At 48.8% G+C, this 24,813-nt stretch overlaps 1 protein-coding gene across 1 annotated transcript; it reads right to left on the reverse strand.

The window, feature by feature from the left end:
• Positions 1–2,708: 2,708 nt before the first annotated feature.
• On the reverse strand, positions 2,709–24,060 carry JPT2 (Jupiter microtubule associated homolog 2). Its single transcript, XM_003916340.4, has 5 exons — positions 23,957–24,060; positions 16,784–16,932; positions 9,328–9,470; positions 6,224–6,272; positions 2,709–5,297 (listed from the first exon to the last, which is right to left on the reverse strand). Exons 1-5 carry the CDS (start codon positions 23,998–24,000, stop codon positions 5,110–5,112), a joined length of 573 nt encoding a protein of 190 aa, XP_003916389.1. The 5' UTR covers positions 24,001–24,060; the 3' UTR covers positions 2,709–5,109.
• Between the last annotated feature and the right edge of the window lie 753 nt (positions 24,061–24,813).

Raw genomic sequence — 24,813 nt, forward strand, 5'->3', positions numbered from 1 at the left:
GTTTTCACATTTTCTCCTTGCAACGTAATTTGCCGTATAGACGTTCAACCATCCCACTAAGAGGTTTCAGTCTCAGATTCCAATTTCCTGGGATCCCAAGTGACTTAATTTTGCCAAATCTCCATTTCTTTTTTTTTTTCCTGAGATGGAGTCTCACTTTGTTGCCCAGGCTAGAGTGCAGTGGCGCCATCTCAGCTCACTGGTACCTCCACCTCCCAGGTTCAAGCCATTCTCCTGCCTCGGCCTCCCGAGTACCTGGGACTATAGGTGCGTGCCACCACACCCAGCTAATTTTTCTAATTTTTAGTAGAGACGGGGTTTTACCATACTGGTCAGGCCGGTCTCAAACTCAACCTCAGGTGATCCACCCGCCTCAGCCTCCTAGTGTTGGGATTACAGGCGTGAGCCACCGCACCTGGCCCCAAATCTCAATTTCTAAGCCTGCAAAACAGCCTAAAATATCCAGCTCATTAGGAATGTCAGCTAATCCATGAAAGGCACATGGCACCATCTCCAGCAAATAACGTGCAATAAAGGCTATGGAGAGTTGTGAGGTTCTATAAAGTGAAAATGACAAGGCTGGGCAAACAGATGTAATCTATAATCCTTCCTGGTGAGTAAGTTAGAGCAAGCTTGCATTCTGGGGGATGTTTAAAGCTTCTGCTTTATACCTTTGAGAAATCTGAGCCCTTTGAATTCCTGAGGTAGCACACTAGGAGCACTGCTACCACAGGGAGAGGCCAACAGACTCGGCCATCAACTCAACTGATTAATTATCACTACCATGATTGGGCAGATTTGTTACTTGAAGTTGGTTACAACAATGAAATTATAACAAGATGATATGCTGGGTAATTCTCGACGCTTATGGAATCATACAGCTGGCCTGCTCCTGAAAGGCGGTGCTGAATCAGAACCTCTTACAGCTGGGCACAGTGGCTCACACCTGTAATCCCAGCACTTTGGGAGGCCGAGGAGGTGAAACCCAGACTCTACCAAAAATAAAAATAAAAAATAGTAATAATCAGCCAGGCGTGGTGGTGCATGCCCGCAGTCCCAGCTACTTGGGAGGCTGAGGTGAGAGGATCACTTGAGCCTGGGAGGTTGAGGCTGCAGTGAGCAGAGATTGTGCCACTGCACTCCAGCCTGGGTGACAGAATGGCTCTGTCTAAAAAAAAAAGAAAGAACTTCTAGTAATAGAGGAGTTGACTTCCTTTCAGATTTGGAAATATTATTTGGGATGCAACTTTTTCTCATTAAAAGACCTTAAAATGTAAGATAGGCTTGTAAAATGTAAGATGTAAGTTTCTAAAATTCAGCTTTAATTTCTAAGTATCTGCCCTAATGCCTGCTAAGAAGTCACACAGTTCCCTGTGATGTTCCTCTCATCTTCGTGAGTTGAGTTTTAGAGAGCATCTTTAGATAGCACTTTGTAGCCACACATAAAACAGGAATATTTCAATGATGATCTTCAAGATGGTAAGGATTATGAGCGCAGAAGAAATTAAGCAGCCAGCACGGGAGGAGGCATCTACACGCTCACAGGGCACACCACAAAGATCATATGGCAAAGTTATCTGCCATCAAAAGAGCCTGTGTATTCCTGGACAAGGCACAGGGCTTGAGGTGGCAACCGTTCAAGGTCTGTTCTTCACACCCTCACCCTGTACCAGGTGGCGCCACCCTGCATCCTTCTAGACTTGGCCAGTGCCAGGCCTCTGGAGACAGAGGAGTTGAGACTCTCAGAGGTTTCCATGCTTGCTGATGGCTTTGGCAGCCGCTAGAAATAGGAAACTTAGTGTGTCATTGCCTAGCCGGGTTCTTGGAATTCGCTCTACACCCTGTAGATGAACAAGTGGAAATGGTGTTTCAGTTAATGCATGTTGGTTTTCTTTCTCAAGCGTTGACTTTAATCTCATCTGGCCCCGATCTAGCAGGCAGAATGGTGTGGAGCCTTCTAGAGAGGGACTCTCAGGCTCACAGTCTGAGACGTTTACCCTGAATCCACATAATGCCTGTAAGGATATTAAGTATGTCTGACGACATATGAAAACAGCTAATACATCAGAAGGAAAGAAACTCAATTTTTTTTTTCTTTTTTTGACACAGGGTCTTGCTCTGTGGTCCAGGCTGAAGTACAGTGGCATGATCATCACTCACTACAGCCTCAACCTCCTGGTCTCAAGTGATCCTCCTGTCTCACTCCGCCTCCAGAGTAGCTGGGACTACAGGCATGTACCACCACACCCGGCTAATTTTAAAAAGTTTTTTTGTAGAGACAGGGTCCCAGTATGTTGTCTAGGCTGGTCTCAAACTCCTGAGCTCAAGTAATCCTCCCACCCTGGCCTCCCAAAGACTAGAGGCCCGAGCCACCATGCCCACCTGTTTTCTTGACAGGACTTGAACATGACAAGCTCTCTGCTTCTCCTCACCTACGCATCGCAAGCCAGGCCAGAGGCAGGTTCAACACTTTAAGGATATGTTAGGACAAGTGGTATACAAGGGGAAAAAAACCCTTCACTTAAGTTACAGAAACAGAAAACAAAACTGGCTTATTCCCCCAATTATTGTACTCAAAGCTTTGAGAAGATTAATTTTGGCATCCTCTGGCTAAATGCAAAACAACAAAACAAACAGGCAAACCCTTTCAGCAAGAAGAGCTGTGGGGGAAGGGACTGTAAGGGACACACGCAACTGACAGCAAAGGCTCTGAGCACATGATTGCTAAGTTTAATTCAACTGTTACACCCCATTCTGCCTTGTAAAAATAACAAAACGCTCCTATCAAAATGACATTGTGATGTGAGTACAGGCTTTTTGTTTTGGTATAGCTCTAGAAAAATGTTGGCACCGAATGCACTTAAGAAAAGTGTTAAGGCTTAATACAAATACAGAGACAAGTCATTTCTCAATGCAGCTTAGAGGGTGAGAACAGGATGCTAGGTTTTTAAACCTTCCAAATACAGGCAGTCCCCAACATACAGACGTACAGAACACCTCCCAAATGCAAATGACAGCCACAGAGCAGGACTTGCATGTGCAGGAACTCCTCTTCTCCCAGTGACCAGACTAAGCACTCTGAATCCCGCCCCACAGCCTCGCAGAGGGAAAGGCGGGACAGATGCGAGAAAAGTAACGTCAGGGGCTCCGTCACAGCTGCCCAGAGGCTTCTGCTAAAGTTCATATTTTCCTCATTCCCATCTCTGGTTTCTCCCATCACCCAGAAGTCCCTGCCAGGGGCAGAAGTAAAGAGTTTTTCCTCTCACCTAGTGGACAGCAGGGGCTGGGAGAATCACAGATCCCAGTACGGTCATGTCCTATTTCTTCCTGGCAATCTGATTTGGAATTCGTGAATCATTTTCTCAATTAAAAAAAAAAGTTATAAATGGTAGTTCATTTCCAGCATTAAACTGTTTCCTTTTAAGTTGCATCAATGACTTTGAAGCTAAACCACGTGAGGTGTATGCAGAGTCACGCAGAGTGTTTCTTGGCTCCAAAGTCTACAGGCAATCAAAAGGGGGAGCTGTCTTTGGTTGACAAAGCCTTGTGCAGACCCCTCAGCGTGCCAGGTGTAGGAAGGGGAGCTTGGCAGGCAGCGTCTGCAGGCACTTAAGCACTGAGGCAGCGTGAGCCTCACTGGACATGGCTGCTGCTTTTCTAAAGTTTAATAATGATGATGTTTCTAGCACCAAGCATTAGCTTTGTAGGCACTCAGAGCAAAGCTGCCACCACCCAGACATTCTCCTCTGTTAACAGATGCCCACCCAAGGAGAGCATGAGAACTGAGCTTGCAGCCCTTTAGGGAGATGGGGAGGGGCTTCTGCCTGAAGATGAAAGCAACACCACCTTTGCCATCCCATTAGCTGAGTGAGCAAAGCTCAGGGAATTGGACAGGTGTGACTTTGCTACTGAACTCTTTCATCTCCTGGCCTAAGGTCTGTAGTCTCTTGCGGAAGCTTGTTTGTGAGTTAGATCCAGAGGTTCTATAAAGCTTTGTAGAGGGTGGCCTACACAGCTCTTCTTCCTCTTTGGTGTACCTGAACAACTGACTTTTTTCTGGAAAGGTGTCAGAAACAGACCAGAGTCAACAATCATTTATGTAAAGCTGGTATTTAAAAATAGCTTTTTAGATATTATTAAAGAATTCCAACCTAAGAACCCAAGGTTCCCAAGCATCTCTTCTTTCCACCAACCAATTAAGGAATAAAGACAGACACAGGAAGAACTTAAATAAGCCACTTACTCATATGTATCTGAATAGATTTGGAAAGTCCCGCAGAGGTCAGTAGGCCTCATTTATGGGAAGAACTGTGGCTTGTGAAGGGAACTGTCTACCTCATTGGAGAACAACAGAGGCCTAGACTTAAGGCTGATAAGAGGGAAAAAGGAAGAACTCACAAGCAAAACTGGCATGTAAAGGACCAAGACCAGCCCTCTGACATGAGATCAGATCAGGCCGAGGTTTCAGATGGCAGGAACTGGGCACTTCAGAGGGTCAGGGCACCAAAAAAATCTTCCATAAAGCAGAAGACAGATAACAACTATTTGGTTTTTTGAAAGCTGCCGAGGAAAAGCAATCAAGATGTTTCAAGAAAAGACTGCAGAACAAATACGCTGGGGGTAAAACAAAGTGGGGACGCTGGATTTAGCAGCCGTGATCTCCAGAATGGAAGCCGTTCTGCTAAGAGGGCAATATACTGTTAGTGTTTCTGCTTACGCCTCCTCCATTCCACAGCAGCGGCGGACAGGTTGTTTTGGTTTCTTTCAGTCATTCCTAGACATCCAGTCAGCTGGCAGACTGTTGATCCAAGGACCATGCCCTGCCCCACCTCCCCACCCTCACCCCCCTTCCAGTTCCTCTCAAACCTGGCCTACACACGAGCGATGGTTAGGGGTGCCCCATTTCATCCCCACAGAGGCACCTCCCAGCCGTCTGGAAGGCACGGGTCTCCAGGCAGCTCTCAAGACGGCCGTGGAGACGCTGAGCAGCCAGGCTCACACACGACTAACCCTCTTCCCACCCCGCTCATTTGGGCAAAAGGAAATGAAAACATTGCTACCCTATCTCTTGAGTTTCTGGTCTGGCTCCGGGTGGAGCAGTGGCTTCTTTTAGTAGAAGGAGATGCTGGATTTGCCTCCCGGTGGGTTTAGGACCTTGTTGTGAGAGCGAGGCCGCGGCCCCAGCCGGGGCTCGTGGCTGTCGACTGTGGGCGTGGGCTCCTGCTCCTTGGCGAGGCCTGCTTCTTTGGCGCTGCCTTTCTCACCTGGCTGTGCTCCAGCTGGGATGCTTGTTGCTGCTGTGGGACACAAAGTTAGCACACCATCGCATTAGAGGCAACCCGTGACCCTGACAGGCAGGCTGTGGAAATAAACAGTGTGTCATAGAGCAACTTGCAAGAAATTCACGCTGTAACTGGGAAAGAGAAGACAATACAGACAGGCTTTTCATCTGGTACCAAAACAACTCACTGCAATTAGCAGATGCAGTTTTGAAATGGGCATAAAGTTGGGGCTTGCTACTGTAAATACTCCTAGATTTCTTCCTAAGTGAATTGTTTCTTCATACTGCTTGTTAGACACCATTTCTTCCATCTCAAGCTCCCTGAGAGTGACCATGAGGAGGAGAGCAAATGTGTCCTAGCCGAGGGCTTAGCGAGGCAAAGGCAGGCCCTGTGGCTGTTACCCTGGACTTTTCCAAGGTGAATGAAATCCCACAAATCTTGGTCATTAGTTAAGGGAAATGGAGACCCACAGGCAGAAACCGATGCCCACGGTCAGGCTGAAGAGCCGCAGGGAGAGTCGAAGTCTGCTGCTCAGCCTGAGCAGTGGCTCGCTCCCCTGGGTGACCCACCATGGAGACACCCGCCTCCCCATCCCCCACCCCTCCCCGGGCCCCTCTCTTCTCGATTAGTTCTGCCAGCTCTGCGCTTGGCCTTGAGTTCACTGTAAGTTTGGGATGCCTGCCCTTCACTACACAGATCCGTTTCTGGGAGACGACCCCATGGCCCTGGGCCTAGGCTGATGAGCAAGACCGCAAAGTCCCAAGGTTTCATCCCAGCCTTCTTCAAATGCTGAATCCTCCTGCAGTGGACACACCCGAGCTTATTTTAATCAGGTAGCCTGGAAGGTGCAGAGAAAGACCCTCATTCTCAGGGGACACAGCAGCAGCTCTTCCAGAAAGAATGAGGCCACTCAAGAGAAGGGAAAGAAAACACAAGCTCACCTGTCAGGTCCGACTGTGGTTCTTCTCCTTCACATAAGAAAACATGATCCTGCAACAGGCAAACCACCGAGTCAAGACTCACTCAGAAAATTTTACCCTCATTGAAATGGACAATGAAAACCAGGGCATATAATCTTTTAATTTACAAAAATGTTTGTGCATCTGACCTCAGTCCCCCCAAACCCTCTACAGATTATTCTGAAACAAATGTGGTATTTCATTTATCCATACATATTTCAAGATGTAGCTCTTAAAACATCCTCTAAAAAATAACAATAACACCCTCAGAACTCCAAATATTAATGATTCCTTAAATATCAAAGTCAATTTTTTTTTTTTTTTTTGGAGACAAGAGTCTTGTTCAGTCACTCAGGTGGGAGTGCGGTGCTGTGATCTCGGCTCACTGCAGCCTCTACCTCCTGGGCTGAAGCGATCCTCACACCTCAGCCTCCCAAGTAGTGGGGACTACAGGCGTGAGCCACCACACCCGGCTATTTTTTGTATTTTTTGTAGAGACATGGTTTTTGCCACGTTGCCCAGCTCGCCTCAAACTCCTGGGCTCAAGTGATCCGCCTGCCTCAGCCTCCCAAAGTGCTGGGAGTATAGGCGTGAGCCACTGTGCCCAGCCTCAAAGTCAAATGTTTAAATACTTGGCATAATATTTTCAAGGTTCATCCATGCTGCAGCGTGTGTCAATGCTCCATTCCTTTAATATTCCACTGTATGGACAGACCACATGTTGTTTACCCATTCATCTGTGGATGGACAACTGAGTCATCCCCGCCCTTGGGCTACTGTGAATAATCCTGGTGCAAGGATCTAGTGTTTGACTCCTTGTTTTCAAGTCTTTTGAGTACATACTTAAGAGCAGAATTGTTCGGTTATGTGGTAATCCTGTTCAACTCTGAGGAACTGGCAGTATCCACAGCCACTGCACGCTTTTCCATTCCCACCAGCAATGCATGAGGGTTCCAGTTTCACCGCATCCTCACCAACTTTTACTTTCCATTTTTACATCACACGATCCAAGCAGGCATGCACTGGCATTTCACGGGTTTCTGATGTGCATGTCCCCAGTTGCTAATGACACTGCATATTTTCAGGTGTCTTTTTGGCTGCCTGTATCTCTTCTTTGGAGAAATGTACATTCAAGTCTACTGCCATTTCTGAATCGGGTTTGTTATTTTGTTGTTGAGTTGTAGGCATTCTTTATATACTCTGGATAGTAACCCCTTATCAAATATGATTTGCAAATATTTTCTCCCATTTTGTGGGTTGCCTTTTCACTTTTTTTTTTTTTGAGACAGAGTCTCACTCTGTCTCCCAGGCTGGAGTGCAGTGGTGTGATCTTGGCTCACTGCGCCCTCTGCCTTCTGGGTTCAAGCAGTTCTCCTGCCTCAGCCTCTCAAGTAGCTGAGACTACAGGCACCCGCCACCATGCCCAGGTCCTTATTATTAGTAGAGATGGGGTTTCACCATGTTAGCCAGGATGGTCTTGATCTCCTGACCTCATGATCCACCTGCCTCAGCCTCCCAAAGTGCTGGGATTACAGGCGTGAGCCACTGCGCTCGGCTGAATTGCTGACTTTTAGGACATTTCTGATCTGGCCAAAGTTCAGCTTGTAGTAAAGCCCCCAAAGATACTTCCCAAAGAGATGCTCTCTTGAAAATAACTCAGACAGCATGGCTGGGCACAGTGGCTCACGTGTGTAATCCCAGCACTTTGGGAGGTTGAGGCAGGTGGATCACTTGAGGCCAGGAGTTCAAGACCAGCCTGGCCAACATGGTGAAACCCCATCTCTTCTAAAAATACAACAATTAGCCAGACATGTTGGTGCACGCCTGTAATACTGGCTACTCGGGAGGCTGAGGCAGAATTGCTTGAACCCGGGAGATAGTGGCTGCAGTGAGTTGAGATCGTGCCACTGCACTCCAGCCTGGGCGACAGAATGAGACTCTGTCTCAAAGAAAACAAACAAACAAAAAAACCCAACCAAACCTCAGCAGAGTCTAACGGGTCCTATGAGACTTTACAATGGAAAGAGATGTCGCTGCAGAGACGCCAGCACAAGAGAGATGTAGGGCAATCTAAACCAGGCTGGCCGCAGTCGACACTCTCATCCAGTCATGTCCTCTCCTTTCTGTTTACATTTCCATTTCAATTCTTCAATGGGCCATCTTCCAGCATATAAACCGGTAAACGTGCAGCAGTTTTCTAAGCTTAAGTAACTCCAGAAATGGTTACGAATTTTATTTTAAGAATTTTCTGCTTTAGGGAACTAGACCATATCTTTTAACCACAAAAAAGGTAGAAAAGTGAATAAACATATTAAAAAATATTGCTAATTATGTTAGTAATAAATCCTGGCCTTTCTTACTGACGAATGGTGGCTGCAGTAAACCCTAGAAATGTTATGCCACCACTCAAACTAATGTCCAAGCTAAGGCAGTGCAGGCTCTGGTCCCAGGGAAGCTGAGACTGGCCTTAGGCAAGCCTTCCACCATAGCCCAGGGAGGCTGCAGATCTAATCAATCCCTGCTAAGGCCATGCCCGAGGTCACATTGCTCAGGCGTTCCTCTCCTTTCCAGGTCACTTATCTTATTCTACTGATGCCATTACTGGGTCAGAGGCGTCAGCTACGCTTTAGTCAAGTGCTGACAATCTGCACAGGTAACCAGTTGAGGACCTCAACTGTGTGGGGAAAAGCCCATCAAAAAAGAACTGTCGCTTTTCCTTTCCAAGATGAAACAGGAAGAGTAGAAGACGGACAGGGCCCGGCTCCTCTGCTGCACGTTCTGTTCCATCTCTTCTCCGTGCCCCACAGCGCTGCAGTGAGGAGCCGCCGCAGCCCGTGGGCAGTGGGCATCCGCCACCGGCACAGGAGCAGCTTCCCCCACGGCTTCAGTCAGCACAAGGCTGGACTGTTTCCTGGGTGACGCAGGGGAACTTCCAAACTCGATGACTAATGCTTTTGCATCCAGGACGATCCACGTCACCCACCATGATTCTCCCTAAAAACATGTCACATCTGCCTTGGAGCCTTTTTGGAAAGAGTACCTGGCATACCTGCTGCTGCTCTGTCATGTCGGAATGCAGTCCATACCTTGGGTTTGTTTGGGTGTGCCAAGCGTGAAGTGGCAGTAACCGGAGACCCAAAAATGTCACTGGTCTTCCCTCCAGGTGGGTTCAGGTGCTGTCGAGTTTGCACGGGGGTTGATTCGTCAAAGATACCACTTCCTTTACCCCCTGCAGAAACAATCACAGAACACTGAGCAGCCAGACGTCCATCGGAGCCCACCCCACACCTGCAGGGCTTTACAGACCTCCTCTCATAGTAACCCCTAGTGCCAGCCCTGAGCTCCAGGCCAACAGGGCAGGATGCTCAGACCGAAACCCCTGAAGATCTATGTCAAAACCATGGCTGTATCAGGGGCCTGCCTGCAGCCCTCATGTCTAGAACTGAGCTGATCTAGGATGGCCTCTAGAGGTGAGATGGCATCAAACTGCAGATTTTCCCTCTAGAATTTCCTTAACTTTGAACATTTCATGCTTTCCTGTTGGTGCTCCTCACAAAACCCATGAAGAGTTCTTCAGTAGATTAAAAATAAACAGCTAAATGTTTAAGTCACACAGATAGAGTTTTGAATTTAATAACATGCCCTATTCAAGGGAAATCTGCCACCCTGAAAATATTTATTAGTCATTCTTCTGACCTCATTCTGGCCGGTACTTCCAGTGACTAGATATGTCTGCAAATTACAGACACGTAACATCTTTGTTGCCAACTGTAAGTGACTTGATAAGCCATAATGAAAGTGTGCCTCTAAGATGTAACTTCCTAGTAGCAGGTGACTAAGGGATAGATGTTCAGCATAAATACCTGTGCCCAACATTCTACAGAAAGATGGCTACCCTGTGGGACCAACGGACCACCTCTTCACTTAGCAAACGCCAAGCACCCGCTTTTGACAAAGTGCTAAACGGAGGTTGGTGTCATTAAAATCATGCCCCTGGTGTACCAAGAACTTACAATCTAAAAGGAAAGATGATGCATTCTGCTGACTTGCTGTGTGATCCTGTGAAAGTTACTTGGCCTTTGTGTGTCCCCCAGTCCTCATCTGTGGAATGGGGTAATAAAAGGACTCCCTCACAGGACTGGAAGAAAGCTCAGTGAGTTACTGTAGCCATATGTCAAATGCTTGCAACAGTGCCTGGCATGGAAATAAACATGTTAACCCTATTTTCTTTTTTTTTTTTTTTTTTTTTTTTGAGACAGAGTCTCGCTCTGTCGCCCAGGCTGGAGTGCAGTGGCCGGATCTCAGCTCACTGCAAGCTCCGCCTCCCGGGTTCCCGCCATTCTCCTGCCTCAGCCTCCCGAGTAGCTGGGACTACAGGCGCCCACAACCGCGCCCGGCTAATTTTTTGTATTTTTAGTAGAGACGAGGTTTCACCGTGGTCTCGATCTCCTGACCTTGTGATCCGCCCGCCTCGGCCTCCCAAAGTGCTGGGATTACAGGCGTGAGCCACCGCGCCCGGCTTTTTTTTTTTTTGAGACGGAGTCTCGCTCTGTCGCCCAGGCTGGAGTGCAGTGGCGCGATCTCAGCTCACTGCAACCTCCGCCTCCTGGGTTCACACCATTCTCCTGCCTCAGTCTCCTGAGTAGCTGGGACTACAGGCGCCCGCCACCACGCCCGGATAATTTTTTTTGTATTTTTAGTAGAGATGGGGTTTCACTGTGTTCGCCAGGATGGTCTCGATCTCCTGACCTCGTGATCCGCCCACCTTGGCCTCCCAAAGTGCTGGGATTACAGGCGTGAGGCACCACGCCCGGCCGTTAACCTTATTTTCTATGCACTCATAAAGAGGTATCTATACGCCCTGTCCAGTGAAAACACAAGGGTGCAAACCATCCATACAGCATGCAATGTTTTCATGTAAAAGCGGGGGGTGTTCTTATTTGCTTTTATATGAAGAAAAGCGGTTACCTACAGGGGATACCGACACGTGTGAAGACACAGGACTGCGGGAATGCAGGGGCTCAACACTGCTTAACACAGTCTCCTTTTTTTGTTTACAGAGTTTTGATCTTTTGCATTTTCTTTTTTTTTTTTTTTGAGATGGAGTCTCGCTTTGTCGCCCAGGCTGGAGTGCAGTGGCGCGATCTGGGCTCACTGCAAGCTCCGCCTCCTGGGTTCACGCCATTCTCCTGCCTCAGCCTCACAAGTAGCTGGGACTACAGGCGCCCGCCACCTCGCCTGGCTAGTTTTTTGTATTTTTTTAGTAGAGACGGGGTTTCACTGTGTTAGCCAGGATGGTCTCGATCTCCTGACCTCGTGATCCGCCCGTCTCGGCCTCCCAAAGTGCTGGGATTACAGGCTAGAGCCACCGCGCCTGGCCGATCTTTTGCATTTTCTGTTCTCGAAAAATTAAATTTTGTAAATTGATTTATTTAACTTAAAGAGAGTTTATTCATGTGTAATGACTGAGGACAGCCCACCTGGAAACACCGACCCCAAAGGAATGGAGTCGGTGTTCTGAAGTAGGGACATTAGAGTTTCATTTATATAGGCAGGGACAGAGGAGCTTTTAGCAGGACTACAACTTTTTTCACACACAGTGTATAGTTAGAGCAATCTGGTTACAGGAAAAAAATACATTTTTAACGGTTACTTCCTAGTGTTAACAATCCACACTGCTCCACAGAAGCAACCAGATGAAGAGCCCATGCCTGCTTGTGTGGAGATGAGGCTCGGCTGGGGGTCTGTGCACCTGCTCATCTTCAGACCCTCCTGAGGGCCCCACTGCGGGGGTGGGGCCTAAAGCAGGGTGGCTTTCTGGGACACCAGTTCTAGGAGCACAGAGCACATTGACAAGGAGGACTGTAACACAGTACAGCAAGTGGGGGCTCGGGCGGGAGTGTGTCTGCCTTTTGCAGGTGATAAAAGAACATCCGGCGACATGTGGGACTCACCCTGCAGAAAAATGTGTACATTTTTCATATGACTTCATGGTGTTTATAAACCTTCTGAACCTCAGCCATGGACCTCCCAGGGACCCACAGTCCCCAAGCTTGAAACCTCTGGGCAGGGAAAGCAGCACAGCACGGTGGGGAGAGTGTCCTGTGGCCAGACTGCCTGGGTCAGAGTCTCTGCTCAGCTGCTCATTAACTGTGAGACCTTGGACAAGTTATGTCAACCTTCTTTCATCTCCATCTTCTTAACTGTAAAAAGGTAACAAACAGTCCAAGTGCGTCGGCTCACACCTGTAATCTTAGCACAGTGGGAGGCCAAGGTGGGAGGACTGCTTGAGTCCAGGAGTTCAAGACTAGCCTGGGAAACAAGTAAGACCTTGTCTCTACAAAAACATTTTAAAATTAGCCTGTGGTCCTGCTACTCAGAAGGTTGAGGTGGGAGGATTGCCTGAGCTCAGAAGTTGGAGACGGTGAGCTGTGATTCTGCCACTGCACTGAAACCTGGGTGACACATTGAGATCCTGTCTCAAAAAACCAACAAAACAAAATAAAGTAAGAAATAATAATACCTACCTAGGGTCACCGGTGAGGCTTAAACAAGTAAATTCAGGTGAAGTGGTTAGAACAGTCCTGGCCTGCTGAGTAAGCCCTTGGCAATGCTGCGGGGCTGTGTCAACAAGCCCGTCAGGACCACGGGGCGGGGCGGAGAAAACTATGTGTGCAACCCCCAGCCCCCACTGCATCGTTCCTGGCTGTGCTACAACAGCTTACTTTTTTTTTTTAAACGTGACTCCAGCTTTTTAAAATAGAAGATAGTTTTTGGCCAAAGACACCACTCATTTAAAAAAAATAAACTGTGAAAGATAACACAGAAAAGTCTGTAAGACATTAACTATCACACATAACTACAGGGTAGACACCAGGTAACCACTGCCCAGGTCAATGAGAACAGTGCCCATTCCCAGAAACTCCTGTGTTCCTTCCCTCTCACCCAAGGTTACCACACGCCTCAATTTTGTGGAAACCACAAACATTTTTACCACGTATACGTGCAACCCTAAACAATGAACCTCTGCTTCTGACCTTCTTAACTAGGAGGTCATACTGCATATGTCTGTTACCATTTTACTTGAAAAATAAATTCAGCTTTGAAGCAAGAAAACATGCCTAAATTCACTAATAATTGAATATAACCTCGAGAGATGTTTTCTCCTCCTGCTAGATTTTCGATTTCCAAGGGCTCTGTGTTATTTTGTTTTTAAAAATATCATTTATTTATTTGGGAGATTGGGCCTCGCTATGTTGCCCAAGCCAGTTTCAAACTCCTGGGCTCAGGCAATCCTCCCACCTCAGCCTCCCAAAATGCTGGGATTATAGGCATGAGCCACCGCACCTGGCCTACAAGATTTGTTTTAAAAAGCAAAACTAAAAGATAAATACTATTGGTGCAAATAAGCACATACACAAGATAGGTAAACACCGGGCAATGCCTTGAAAAACTGGTTGGAAATATCTATCCATATTTTAAACTCATATACCATCTGATCCACCAATTCCATTTTGAAAAATTTATCCCAGTGGATACATTCAGGAGGTCAGTTTAAGGCATGGAATCTGGAGTCAGAAAACCCCCGATTCAAAGGCCAGCTCTGCTACTGACTAGCTTGGGATTTATGCATGCCAGTGACCTTTTCCGAGCCTCAGTATCCTCCTCTGTGAAAGGAGCAAAACCACCTACTCCTAGTTACAGCAAAGACCAAATGAAAAATACACATGCAAAGCACTTAGCACAGCCCCCGGTAAATATTAACAATTCATAGATGTCAGTCATCAATGCTAGAAGAGGAAAAACAATTCACGGAACATCTTTTTTTTTTTTTTTTTTTTGAGACGGAGTCTTGCTCTGTCGCCCAGGCTGGAGTGCAGTGGCCGGATCTCGGCTCACTACAAGCTCCGCCTCCCGGGTTCCCGCCATTCTCCGGCCTCAGCCTCCCGAGTAGCTGGGACTACAGGTGCCCACCACCTCGCCTGGCTAGTTTTTTGTATTTTTTAGTAGAGACGGGGTTTCACCGGGTTAGCCAGGATGGTCTCGATCTCCTGACCTCGTGATCCGCCCGTCTCGGCCTCCCAAAGTGCTGGGATTACAGACTTGAGCCACCGCGCCCGGCCTCACGGAACATCTAAACCAGGCGACCAACACAGAACACAGAGACTACTGAAGATTCACTGAAACACTAAATGGGAATTGGTAAATGTCCGATGGCTATGATGTGGTCTGTTACACACACACTCAGCCTCTGCATACTTTTCTCAATCAGGCCGTGCAACTAGAGGGCTGTGGGGCTAGGTCTGTGTGACTAAGTGTAGAAAGAGGGCAGGACTCCAGATCTCGTTGGGTGGTGACCAGTTTCCCTTTCAGGCTTCCCTTGATAATACATCATAAACTGTCTTCGAAGAACACTGGAGGGATAGAAAAACTTGCAACAACCGTGAGAAGGACCGTGAGAAGCAGGAACCTGGCATGGGGAGCCATGATAGCTGACACCACACACTGTGACCAGGAGTGGAGGCTGGCTCACCAGCTGCAAGGGGCTGGGCTCCCCCCGGGCATGAGACTATGTGGAATGGGCAAAGTAGTACCACCTGCCTTCCACAGAGCGCTCTAGGGACAGCTCCAGACATGACTCTGCTGAGTAGCGGCCAAGTGAGCAGACTCATACACCTGGAAACACCTCAGTTAGGATTCTGTCTTGCATGCGATGTATTATTCTGCTATCCTTTCTAAAAAGGACATGCAGGAGTCCTTGGGCCTAAATTCATAAACCGGAAACAATGAGAATGTTAGTCACTTAATAAAAAACACTCACTTCTCTAACTACATCCAAAAAAGCAACCAAACAGACCAAAAACAAAACAAAACAAAACAAAACAAAACAAAACAAGGCAAGCAGCAAACCTAGCTTCGGCTGGGCACAAGGGTGCATGTCTGTAATCTCAGCAATTTGAGAGACCGAGGTGAGCAGATGGCTTGAGCCCAGGAGTTCCAGACCAGCCTAGGCAACATGGTTAAACCCTGTCTCCACAAAAAATACAAAAAAAATTAGCTAAGCATGGTGGCATACGCCTGTAGTCCCAGCCACTCAGGAGGCTGAGGAAAAAGGGTCACCTGAGCCTGGGAAGTCAAGGCTGCATGCAGTGAGTCATGATGGTGCCACTGCACTCCAGCCGGGGCGACACAGTGAGACCCTGTCTCAAAACAGAAAAAAAAAAAAAGAAAAAACTAGCTTCTGGATCTACTGCTTTTTTTCCTCTACATTTGGTCAGGAAATATTGGTACCCCAAAACTGGGTGAGGTCGGGAGTGGAGCTGGCTCTGATTCAGGACCTGCCTGACACAATGACACCTCAGCATGGCCTCTCAAACCTTCTAAGAATGGAAGAGACCGTGCTTTCCCCTCCTGTACAGACCGGGGAAAGCCATTCAGGTAACCTTCACTGTGCGATTATTCAACTGGACAGTCTATCAGCCAAGAGAAACCTTTTTCTTTCTCTTTTTTTGAGACGGAGTCTAGCGTGATTTTGGCTCACTGCCACCTCCGCCTCCCGGGTTCAAGTGATTCTCCTGCCTCAGCCTTCTCAGTAGCTGCGATTATAGGCATGCACCACCATACCCAGCTAATTTTTGTATTTTTAGTAGAAATGGAGTTTCGCCATGTCAGCCAGGCTGGTCTCAAACTCCTGACCTCATGATCCACCCGCCTCAGCCTCCCAAAGTGCTGGGATTACAGGCATGAGCCACTGCGCCCAGCTGATAAACCTTTTTTTTTTTTTTTTTTTTTTTTGAGACGGAGTCTTGCTCTGTCACCTAGGCTGGAGTGCAGTGGTGCGATCTCGGCTCACCGCAACCTCCGCCACCTGGGTTCACACCATTCTCCTGCCTCAGCCTCCTGAGTAGCTGGGACTACAGGTGCCCGTCACCACGCCCGGCTAATTTTTTTTTTAGTAGAGGTGGGGTTTCACTGTGTTCGCCAGGATGGTCTTGATCTCCTGACCTCGTGATCCGCCCGCCTCAGCCTTCCAAAGTGCCAAGAAACCTTTTTCAAAGAGTCCCTCCCACTGTAACCACCAGGAGGTGGGGTAAATACTGAAGAACTATGTAGATGTGTGCTGGATCAATTCTTTCTTGTTAAGAGTTTCAATCCCACTGATGATCCGATTAAAACACTTTCCCTCCCTAGGAAAAATGTTTAAATGCACAATAATTTGCACGTAATTTCAGGAATCTCAGAGGGGTCGATGGAACAACTGGGAGCGGCTCCCTGGCAGGAACCAGAAGCCCTTGTCCACCTTTGTGTCCTCAGTGCCTGCATTCAACCAGAGTCTCCAGAACAGATGGAGAATTCAAGACTACTCAAGCCACCTTCAAGAGAGAAAGTACAAATCAGAACGTTTTCATTTTGGAAGAACTCTGATGACAAGTAATTACCTGAACCAGAAAATATGGGAAAGGCTCAGTATAAAGAAACAGAAAATATTTTCAAAAGAGAATCGTAGAGGCCAAAGGATTAAGGATTTCCAAAGGCCCATACCTGGAGGATTTGTCCTCTTGGGTATGTTCTGAGGTTCTTCTGTTGGTCCAAAAATATTAGATGCCATCCTATTAGGCCTGCTGGAAGGAGTAGCTTCTTCTGGACTTCCAAAAAGATTGCTCGATTCTCCTCCTGGGGGCTTCATGGCCCTACAAGCACAGAGTACATGCCAATTACTGATGGCAGCCCTGAAAGCTTGTCACTGTGCAAGGATTTTGGCACAGCTACACAGGGTAAAAGTATTTTGTTTTTTTCTTTTTGAGACAAGGTCTTATTCTGTCACCCAGGCTGGAGTGCAGTGACGTGATTTTGGCTCACTGCAACCTCTGCCTCCTGGGCTCAAGTGATCCTCCCACCTCAGCCTCCTGAGTAGCTGGGATTACAGGCACCCGCCACCACAGCTGGCTAATTTTTTGTATTTTTAGTAGAGATGGGGTTTCGCCATATTGCCAAAGTTGGTCTCGAACTCCTAACCTCAAGTGATCCGCCCACCCTGGCCTCCCAAAGTGCTGCGATTACAGGTATGAGCCACCACACCCAGCAAAAGTATTTTCTTAACATCTACTAAGAAATCACACACCACCATTAGTTAATACTGGTATGACTAGTTTACAGACACCAGACTTTTCTTACTGCTCTTCAGGTTCCCTTAAAAGTATTCTTTTTTGTTTTTTTGAGATGGAGTCTCGCTCCGTCGCCCAGGCTGGAGTGCAGTGGCACAATCTTGGCTCACTGCAACCTCTGTCTAGTGGGTTCAAGTGATTTTCCTGCCTTTGCCTCCCGAGTAGCTCAGATTATAGGTGTCTACCACCACACCTGACTAGCTTTTTTGTTTGTTTTTGTTTTGTTTGAGACGGAGTTTCGTTCTTGTTGCCCAGGATGGAGTGCAATGGCGCGATCCTGGCTCACCACAACCACCGCCTCCTGGGTTCAAGCAATTCTCCTGCCTCAGCCTTCTGAGTAGCTAGGATTACAGGCATGCGCCACCACACCTGGGTAATTTTGTATTTTTAGTAGAGACGGGGTTTCGCCATGTTGGTCAGGCTGGTCTCAAACTCCCGACCTTCGGTGATCCACCTGTGTCAGTCTCTCAAAGTGTTGGGATTACAGGTGTGAGCCACTGCACCCGGCTCTTGAATCACTTTTTATTGCAAAACTTAAACTTAAAAACTAATAAGCAATTGCCACAAAGCTCTATTCCCAGAGCACCCTCTACATTCGCAAACCAGTAAAATGCTGAATTCAGAACAACTGGAAAAACTTTTTAAATGCATTTGAGAAAGGCTTACTGAAAGTGAGATTTAAACCAGTGAGTGGCTCATGCTCTTTCACTGTTCCTAAGCGACGGGACTGTCTGTGATCCCAGACGTTTAGAAACGAAGTCAGACCTCTGTATCCACAGGCTCTGCTTCCATGGATTCAACCAACCTCAGATCAAAATGTCAGAAATAAAAGGATGGTTGCATCTATACTGAACATCTACAGACTATTTTTCTGTCATTATTCCCTAGGTAATACGGTATAAGAACTATTTGCATAGTATTAGGTGTTGCGAGAAGTCAGGGACCCCGAATGGTATTATATGTAACCTTGTAACCTAGAGATGATTTAAAAGTATATGGGAGGATGTGCATAGGTTATATGCAAACACTACACCACTTTATATCAAGGACTTACACATCCTTGGATTCCGGTATCCTGGGGGTCCTGGAACCAACTCCCGCAAGATACCAAGGATGACTGTACTTGAAATTACAGGGCTCAACATCACACAAAAACTATGATACGAGGTTAGATCTCACTGGAAAGCTTTGCAAACACTGACCACTCAAGGTTTAGTTAACAAAAATAACACTTTCTCCTCAAAAGAGCTAGAAAGAGCGCTGAGGGCTCCTTGTGATTGGATGTGAATGGAATTCTCAGATCTCCTGCTATAAAGCAGGAAGGCAGAAAGTGCTTCAGTCTCCGCCTGCAGAGACCCATGGGCTGGCTACTCTACCCTAGAAGCCAAGCGTGTGCTGGCGGACCTCTGAAGTGGTGCCCAGGGCCCCTGTCCACTCAGGAGGTTGGGGGAGGTGGATGCCAAACTTCCTGTCAGCAGTCGCCATTTCCTGGAGGATTTGAGGAGGGAGAAAAAAAAGACAGGTATGCTTGAGAAAAATTATTTTTTAAAATACAAAAATTAGTCAGGTGTGGTGGAATGCGCCTGTAGTCCCAGCTACTCGGGAGGCTGAGGGAGGCTTGAGCCCAGGAGGTCAAAGCTGCAGTGAACCATGATTGCATCACTGTACACCAGCCTGGGCGAAAGAGTCAGACCTTGTTTCAACAAAAGGAAAAAAAATAAAGGGTGGTTGCGGGGGGTGGGCGACTTAACAAGATTTTAGGTGAGGTGCTCTGATAGTGGCCATAAGGCCATCTGACTTCCATATCCATTTTTGAATCACACAGCCCTGGTAATTCTGCATGCTTTCTTTTTGAGACGAAGTCTCACTCTTGTTGCCCAGGCCAGAGTGCAACAGCACGATCTCGGCTCACTGCAACCTCCACCTCCTGGGTTCCAGCAATTCTCCTGCCTCAGGCTCCCGAGTAGCTGGGACTACAGAAGCCCACCACCATGCCTGGCTAATTTTTCTATTTTTAGTAGAGACAGGGTTTCACCATGTTGGCCAGGTTGGTCTTGAACTTCTGACCTCAGGTGATCCGCCCACTTCAGCCTCCCAAAGTGCTGGGATTACAGGCATGAGCCACTGTGTCTGGCCTATTTTATTTTTTTGAGATGGAGTCTTCCTCTGTTACCAGGCTGGAATACGGTGACGCGATCTCAGCTCACTGCAACCTCCACCTCCCAGGTTCAAGCAATTCTCCTGCCTCAGCCTTCGAAGTAGATGGGATTACAGGTGCGCATCACCGTGCCTGGCTATCGTTTTGCATTTTTAGTACACATGGGGTTTCACCATGTTGGCCAGGCTGGTCTCAAACTCCTGACCTCAAGTGATCCGCCTGCCTCGGCCTCCCAAAGTGCTGGGATTACAGGCGTGAGCCACTGCGCCCAGCCAATTCTGCATGATTTTTCTTGACTAGTGTAGCAGGTCTAAACATGCGTGGGTCTCTACAGCTCTCTCTTTGGAAATAAGGGATGAAGGTCTGTAATCTTTAGAATTGAACAGAATTTATCATCAAGTCTCATGTGAGCTGAGCATGAGCTATAATTCCTTTTACTGACTTATTTGAAACATGGCTCTTCTCTCAAGCCCTCAAGGTGCCACAAACTGTCAGATCCAATTCCAGGCAGATGTGCCTTGACTGTATGCTCTCTAGGACTCTTTCCTGACCCCACACTCCCTACATTCACAGTCTCCTGTCTCCTCTGCCTTTCACCCTTGCTTCAGTTCAACCTGCACATTTCTTGAGCACCACCATTGGCGATCCTTCCCCAGACGCTGCAGATGGAGTAAAGAGCAAGTCCGCACTCCGGTGGAGCTTCACGTTCAAACAGGAGAGCTGGAGCTATGCGCAGGTGGTTCCAGGCTCCGTGTGAGTGATGTGACAGACACTGGGTGCCATCAGGGCTCCAAAATTCGGAAGAGGTGAAACCCAAATTGAGTCTGTGGCCTCCATGTGGAAAGGGTACCAATGGGCACAGGAGGTGAGTGGTAGTTACTTGAAATGACTAGTGTTACTTTGGGGTGAAAGGAAATACAATATTTAACATTGTTCTATGTGCTTTTCTGAATTTTATTTGAAAACAAGCAAAGAAAAAAAAGTGGTACCAAAGAATGTTTTAGCAGAAATTATGGCACATACAGACCTAGCCCCAGGGAAGGGGCAGCGGCCATCTCAATCACAAAGGCAACAGGTCCTACTGCAGGTTTCACACAGACTGCAGGGCTGGGCTGCCTCAAAGGGGTCTCGGATGAATGGAACTGAGTGTTCAATAGACCTTTCAATCAAAACATCCCAACAACAATGGCGCAGTGTGGCGTTCTCTAGGCTACAGGCACACTTACCACCATGACCCTAGTAGGGGGAGGGGAATGCTAGAACTCACACATTTGGGGACAAATTCACAATGTGGGTGGGGGGTGCTTCCCAATTGTTTTTTGCCTCTTGTGGTACCCCTTCAATATAGTTCAGTGAAGATATTCAAAACACACAACAGAAGCTCAAGCGCACAGGAGAAGAAAAACTTCACACAGCTGGAGTGGACTGCAGCACTGGAGAGGGAGGGAAAACCTGTGTGGCCCTCCTTGGGGGGGTCTCCATGCTCCTGACCCTCTCTAACAGTTCGTCCCCGAGCTTCAGAAAGGATTAGGGGACTGGTCAGTCTTAAAGAGAAGCAGTGAGAAATAAACTCAGATTAAATTCCTTACAAATATAAATGTTACAACTTAAAGGAAGATCTCAGGTTAATCATGGCTAAAGCATAATGCTGTTACAAAATCCCTTTAACACAAGATAATCCCTCAGTAAGAAAACAAGAGATGTAAGGTCTCAAGAGAGGAAAACCTGGCTGGGTAATCTTACAGCCACCACTTGATTCCCTTCACAGCAAAACAAAGTGTGACGCTTACAAGGCACCCACCCTGCAACTCAACCCCGTTCAGATGAATGGCAAACGTGCAACTTCTGGTGGACCCCAAGCAGAAGCTTCCAGTGATATCTCATCATTCCATTTCAGACCTGCTTTCCTTTCTCACCATCCTAAAAGGAAGATCTTTCTCCCTTTCCCAACATCCTGTCCAGAAACGAATCCCCCAAACTAGTGTGAATATGACTTTAGCATGGCACCTCTGCAGCTAACTTCTGGAGTGTGAAAGTCAACATAAAAACATCGGTGTCACTCAGGGTGATAATAAACACCATTATTTACTGGGCAGCCAGTGCCAGGCGGCACAAACAAAAAGAAACGTACTAAATGCACACAACTGGGACAGGGCTGGGGATGCAGTTCCTCACACCACTAGTGTGGATGGTGCAAAACCCTGGCCATCAGGAACCAGAAACCAGAAACCAGATTCGCTCTGAGCACTACAGTGTAAACTTCTGGTCCCACATTGGTGCAGACCTAGGTGTGAGAAATAATCACTGTTACATGGATTAAGGGCTGTTTTTTTTTGAGACAGAGTCTCACTCTGTCATCCAGGCTGGAGTCCAGTGGCGTGATCTCGGCTCACTGTAAGCTCCGCCCCCCAGGTTCACACCCTTCTCCTGCCTCAGCCTCCCGAGTAGCTGGGACTACAGGTGCCCACCACCACAACCGGCTAATTTTTTTATTTTTAATAGAGACGGGGTTTCACTGTGTTAGCCAGGATGGTCTCGATCTCTTGATCCACCCACCTTGGCCTCCCAAAGTGCTGGGATTACAGGTGTGAGCCACCGCGCCCAGCCAGGGCTAATTATTTGGTTACGAGTATTACTGAATACTGACCTAACTCCCTCAAATCTAAAGGGTTTTTTTTTTTTTTTTTGAGATGGAGTCTTGCTCTGTCGCCCAGGCTGGAGTGCAGAGATCATTCTTGGCTCACTGCCACCTCTGTCTCTGGGTTCAAGTGGTTCTCCTGCCTCAGCCTCTCCAAGCAGCTGGGACTACAGGCACACGCCACCATATCCGGCTCATCTTTGTATTTTTAGTAGAGACGGGGTTTCACCATGTTGGCTAGGCTGGTCTCAAACTCTCAACCTAAGGTGATCGCCCACCTCAGCCTCCCAAAGTGCTGGGATTACAGGCGTGATTCACCGCGCCTGGCCAATCTAAAGGGTTTTTAATTTTAGCAAGTTGGAGCAATTCTTTTATTTGGTATTTATTCGATATAGTATTTGTCTTCACTTGATCTTAGCCAAAAGACCGAGAAGCAACATAGTATTTGTCTTAACCCTCAAGGGACCCACATTCTCTTCTACTTCTCTGGCGAGGCTGTGCCACAGAGGGGCTCATCACACAGAAAACCTCAGGCATCGGACGACCCAAACTTCACAATGCAAGCTCACTGCTCCAGTGGACGAAAGACCCTGTAAGCTCTGCTACTCTAACTTATGTGAGTCCCAGTACCCAAGGAGTGCTTTAAAAGTTCAAAAACACAAGAAAAGTGTGCTGAGCGTTCCTGGCTATTAAACATGAGTCAGGAAATCTTTGTCCCAACCCACTTCTTCCTACAGCGAAGCCCAGGAGCGCCGTCCACCTTCCCCGGTTGAAGATTAAAGGAGCTAGAACTGACTTCCCCAGACACCCTGGCACTTTCCAAAGGAAGCGGACTCACATGAACTAGTGGAAGCGCGGTCATGGGCATGGCACAGGCCACACACACACCAGGGACACTTGGCAGGGAAATGGCCACACACACACACCAGGGACACGTGGGCAGGTGGGGAACACGCATACACACACACCAGGGACACGGGCAGGGAACACGGCCACACACACACCAGGGGACACGGGCAGGGCACAGGGCCACACACACACCAGGGACACGGGAAACACGGCCACACACACACCAGGGACACGGGGTGAACGCGGCCACACACACACCAGGGACACGGGCAGGGCACAGGCCACACACACTAGGGACATGGGCAGGCACAGGCCACACACCAGGGGACACGGCAGGGAACACACACACACACACCAGGGACACAGGCAGGAACACGCACACACACACACCCAGGGACACGGGCAGGCACAGGCCACACACACACGAAGGGGGGCACCGCTAGACACACCCCACAAACACACCGCCGCACACCCCTTGGGGACACCTCCCCCCAAGGAACATGGACACGCACCCCACAGACTGGGCCGCACCCACGGGCACACCCCAGCCCCGGGGAACCCCCCACGGAACGCACCCCACGGAACGCGGACGCCCAGGCGCGAGGCAGCGCAGCCCGCCCTCCACACAGCTTTGTTCCCAGAGCCGGGGCGCCCCTCCCCGCCCTCGGCCTCGGTCGCGGGCAGCTCTCCACAGCCCGGGCCTCGGCGAGCGGCCCCTCGGGCTTCGGGCCTCAGTCGGGCGGCGGCGGCGCAGAGAGGCGGGCGGCGGCCCCGGGGGCCTCTGTGAGGTCGCGTCGCCCCCCAACCCCACCCCAACCCCACGCAACTCGTCGAGGCCCAGGGCTCGCCCGCTCCCGCCACGTGGTCGCGCTTCCCGCCTGCCTCCCGCGTGCCCCGCGCCGCACCTGGAGCCGGCGCGGCCGCCCTCGCTCTCCGGGCCCCGGAACATGTCGACCGCCGCCACCCTCAGCTCGCCGCGCGCCGTTCCCGCCCGCCCAGCACAGGTACCCAAGGCCGCCCGCCAGCGCCCATTGGGCGCCAAGACGCCAATCATCCCTCCGCAGCCTATCGGGACGCCGCCCCGTCCCTCACGCCCACCCCCCGACGACTTAGGCTTTGAACGGCCGGCGCCGCGCCCGCAGCCGATTGGGGCGCGACGCTGCCTCGCGGGAGCTGGGAGCCTGCATTGGGCGGTACAAGGGCCCTAGCGGCTGCGCCCGGGAGGAAGCCCGGCCTGGCGGAGCCCGCGCGCCGATCGCGGGGCCTCACCTGGGCCACACCTGCCCACCAGGGACGGCCCGCACAGGTACGTGGCCCTGAAGAACAGGCACAAACGACAGGCCTTAGATCAACATTAGTATGTATTTATGCACAATAAAAACATTTACAAGTTGAACTGGAAATTTAAACAGAAGTTTAACAGCTCTTATTGGCATTGGGGCCAACTAAAACACCTTTATTCCTGAAATTGGTAAAGAATAAATAGCCATAATTTTGCTAATATGGTGGCCAAAAATAACCAGGAAAGGCAGGTGACTTGCTTTATACACATACAATCTTCGTATATGCATATTTATAATCTATAAAACAAATTCACATCTGAAACGAGCGGAGGCCTCGCTATGGCTTAACCGAAAAGGGAGAGAAGCGGGGCGGGGCGCAGGAGGCAGGGCCAGGGGCTTGGCTCCCCACACCTCACCCAACCCAAGGACACACGCAGCCAGTGATGTCACAGAGAGCCGCCTGACACCCGCCGTAAGGG

Source organism: Papio anubis, chromosome 18, assembly GCF_008728515.1.
Source record: "Papio anubis isolate 15944 chromosome 18, Panubis1.0, whole genome shotgun sequence".
Classification (NCBI taxonomy): domain Eukaryota; kingdom Metazoa; phylum Chordata; class Mammalia; order Primates; family Cercopithecidae; genus Papio; species Papio anubis.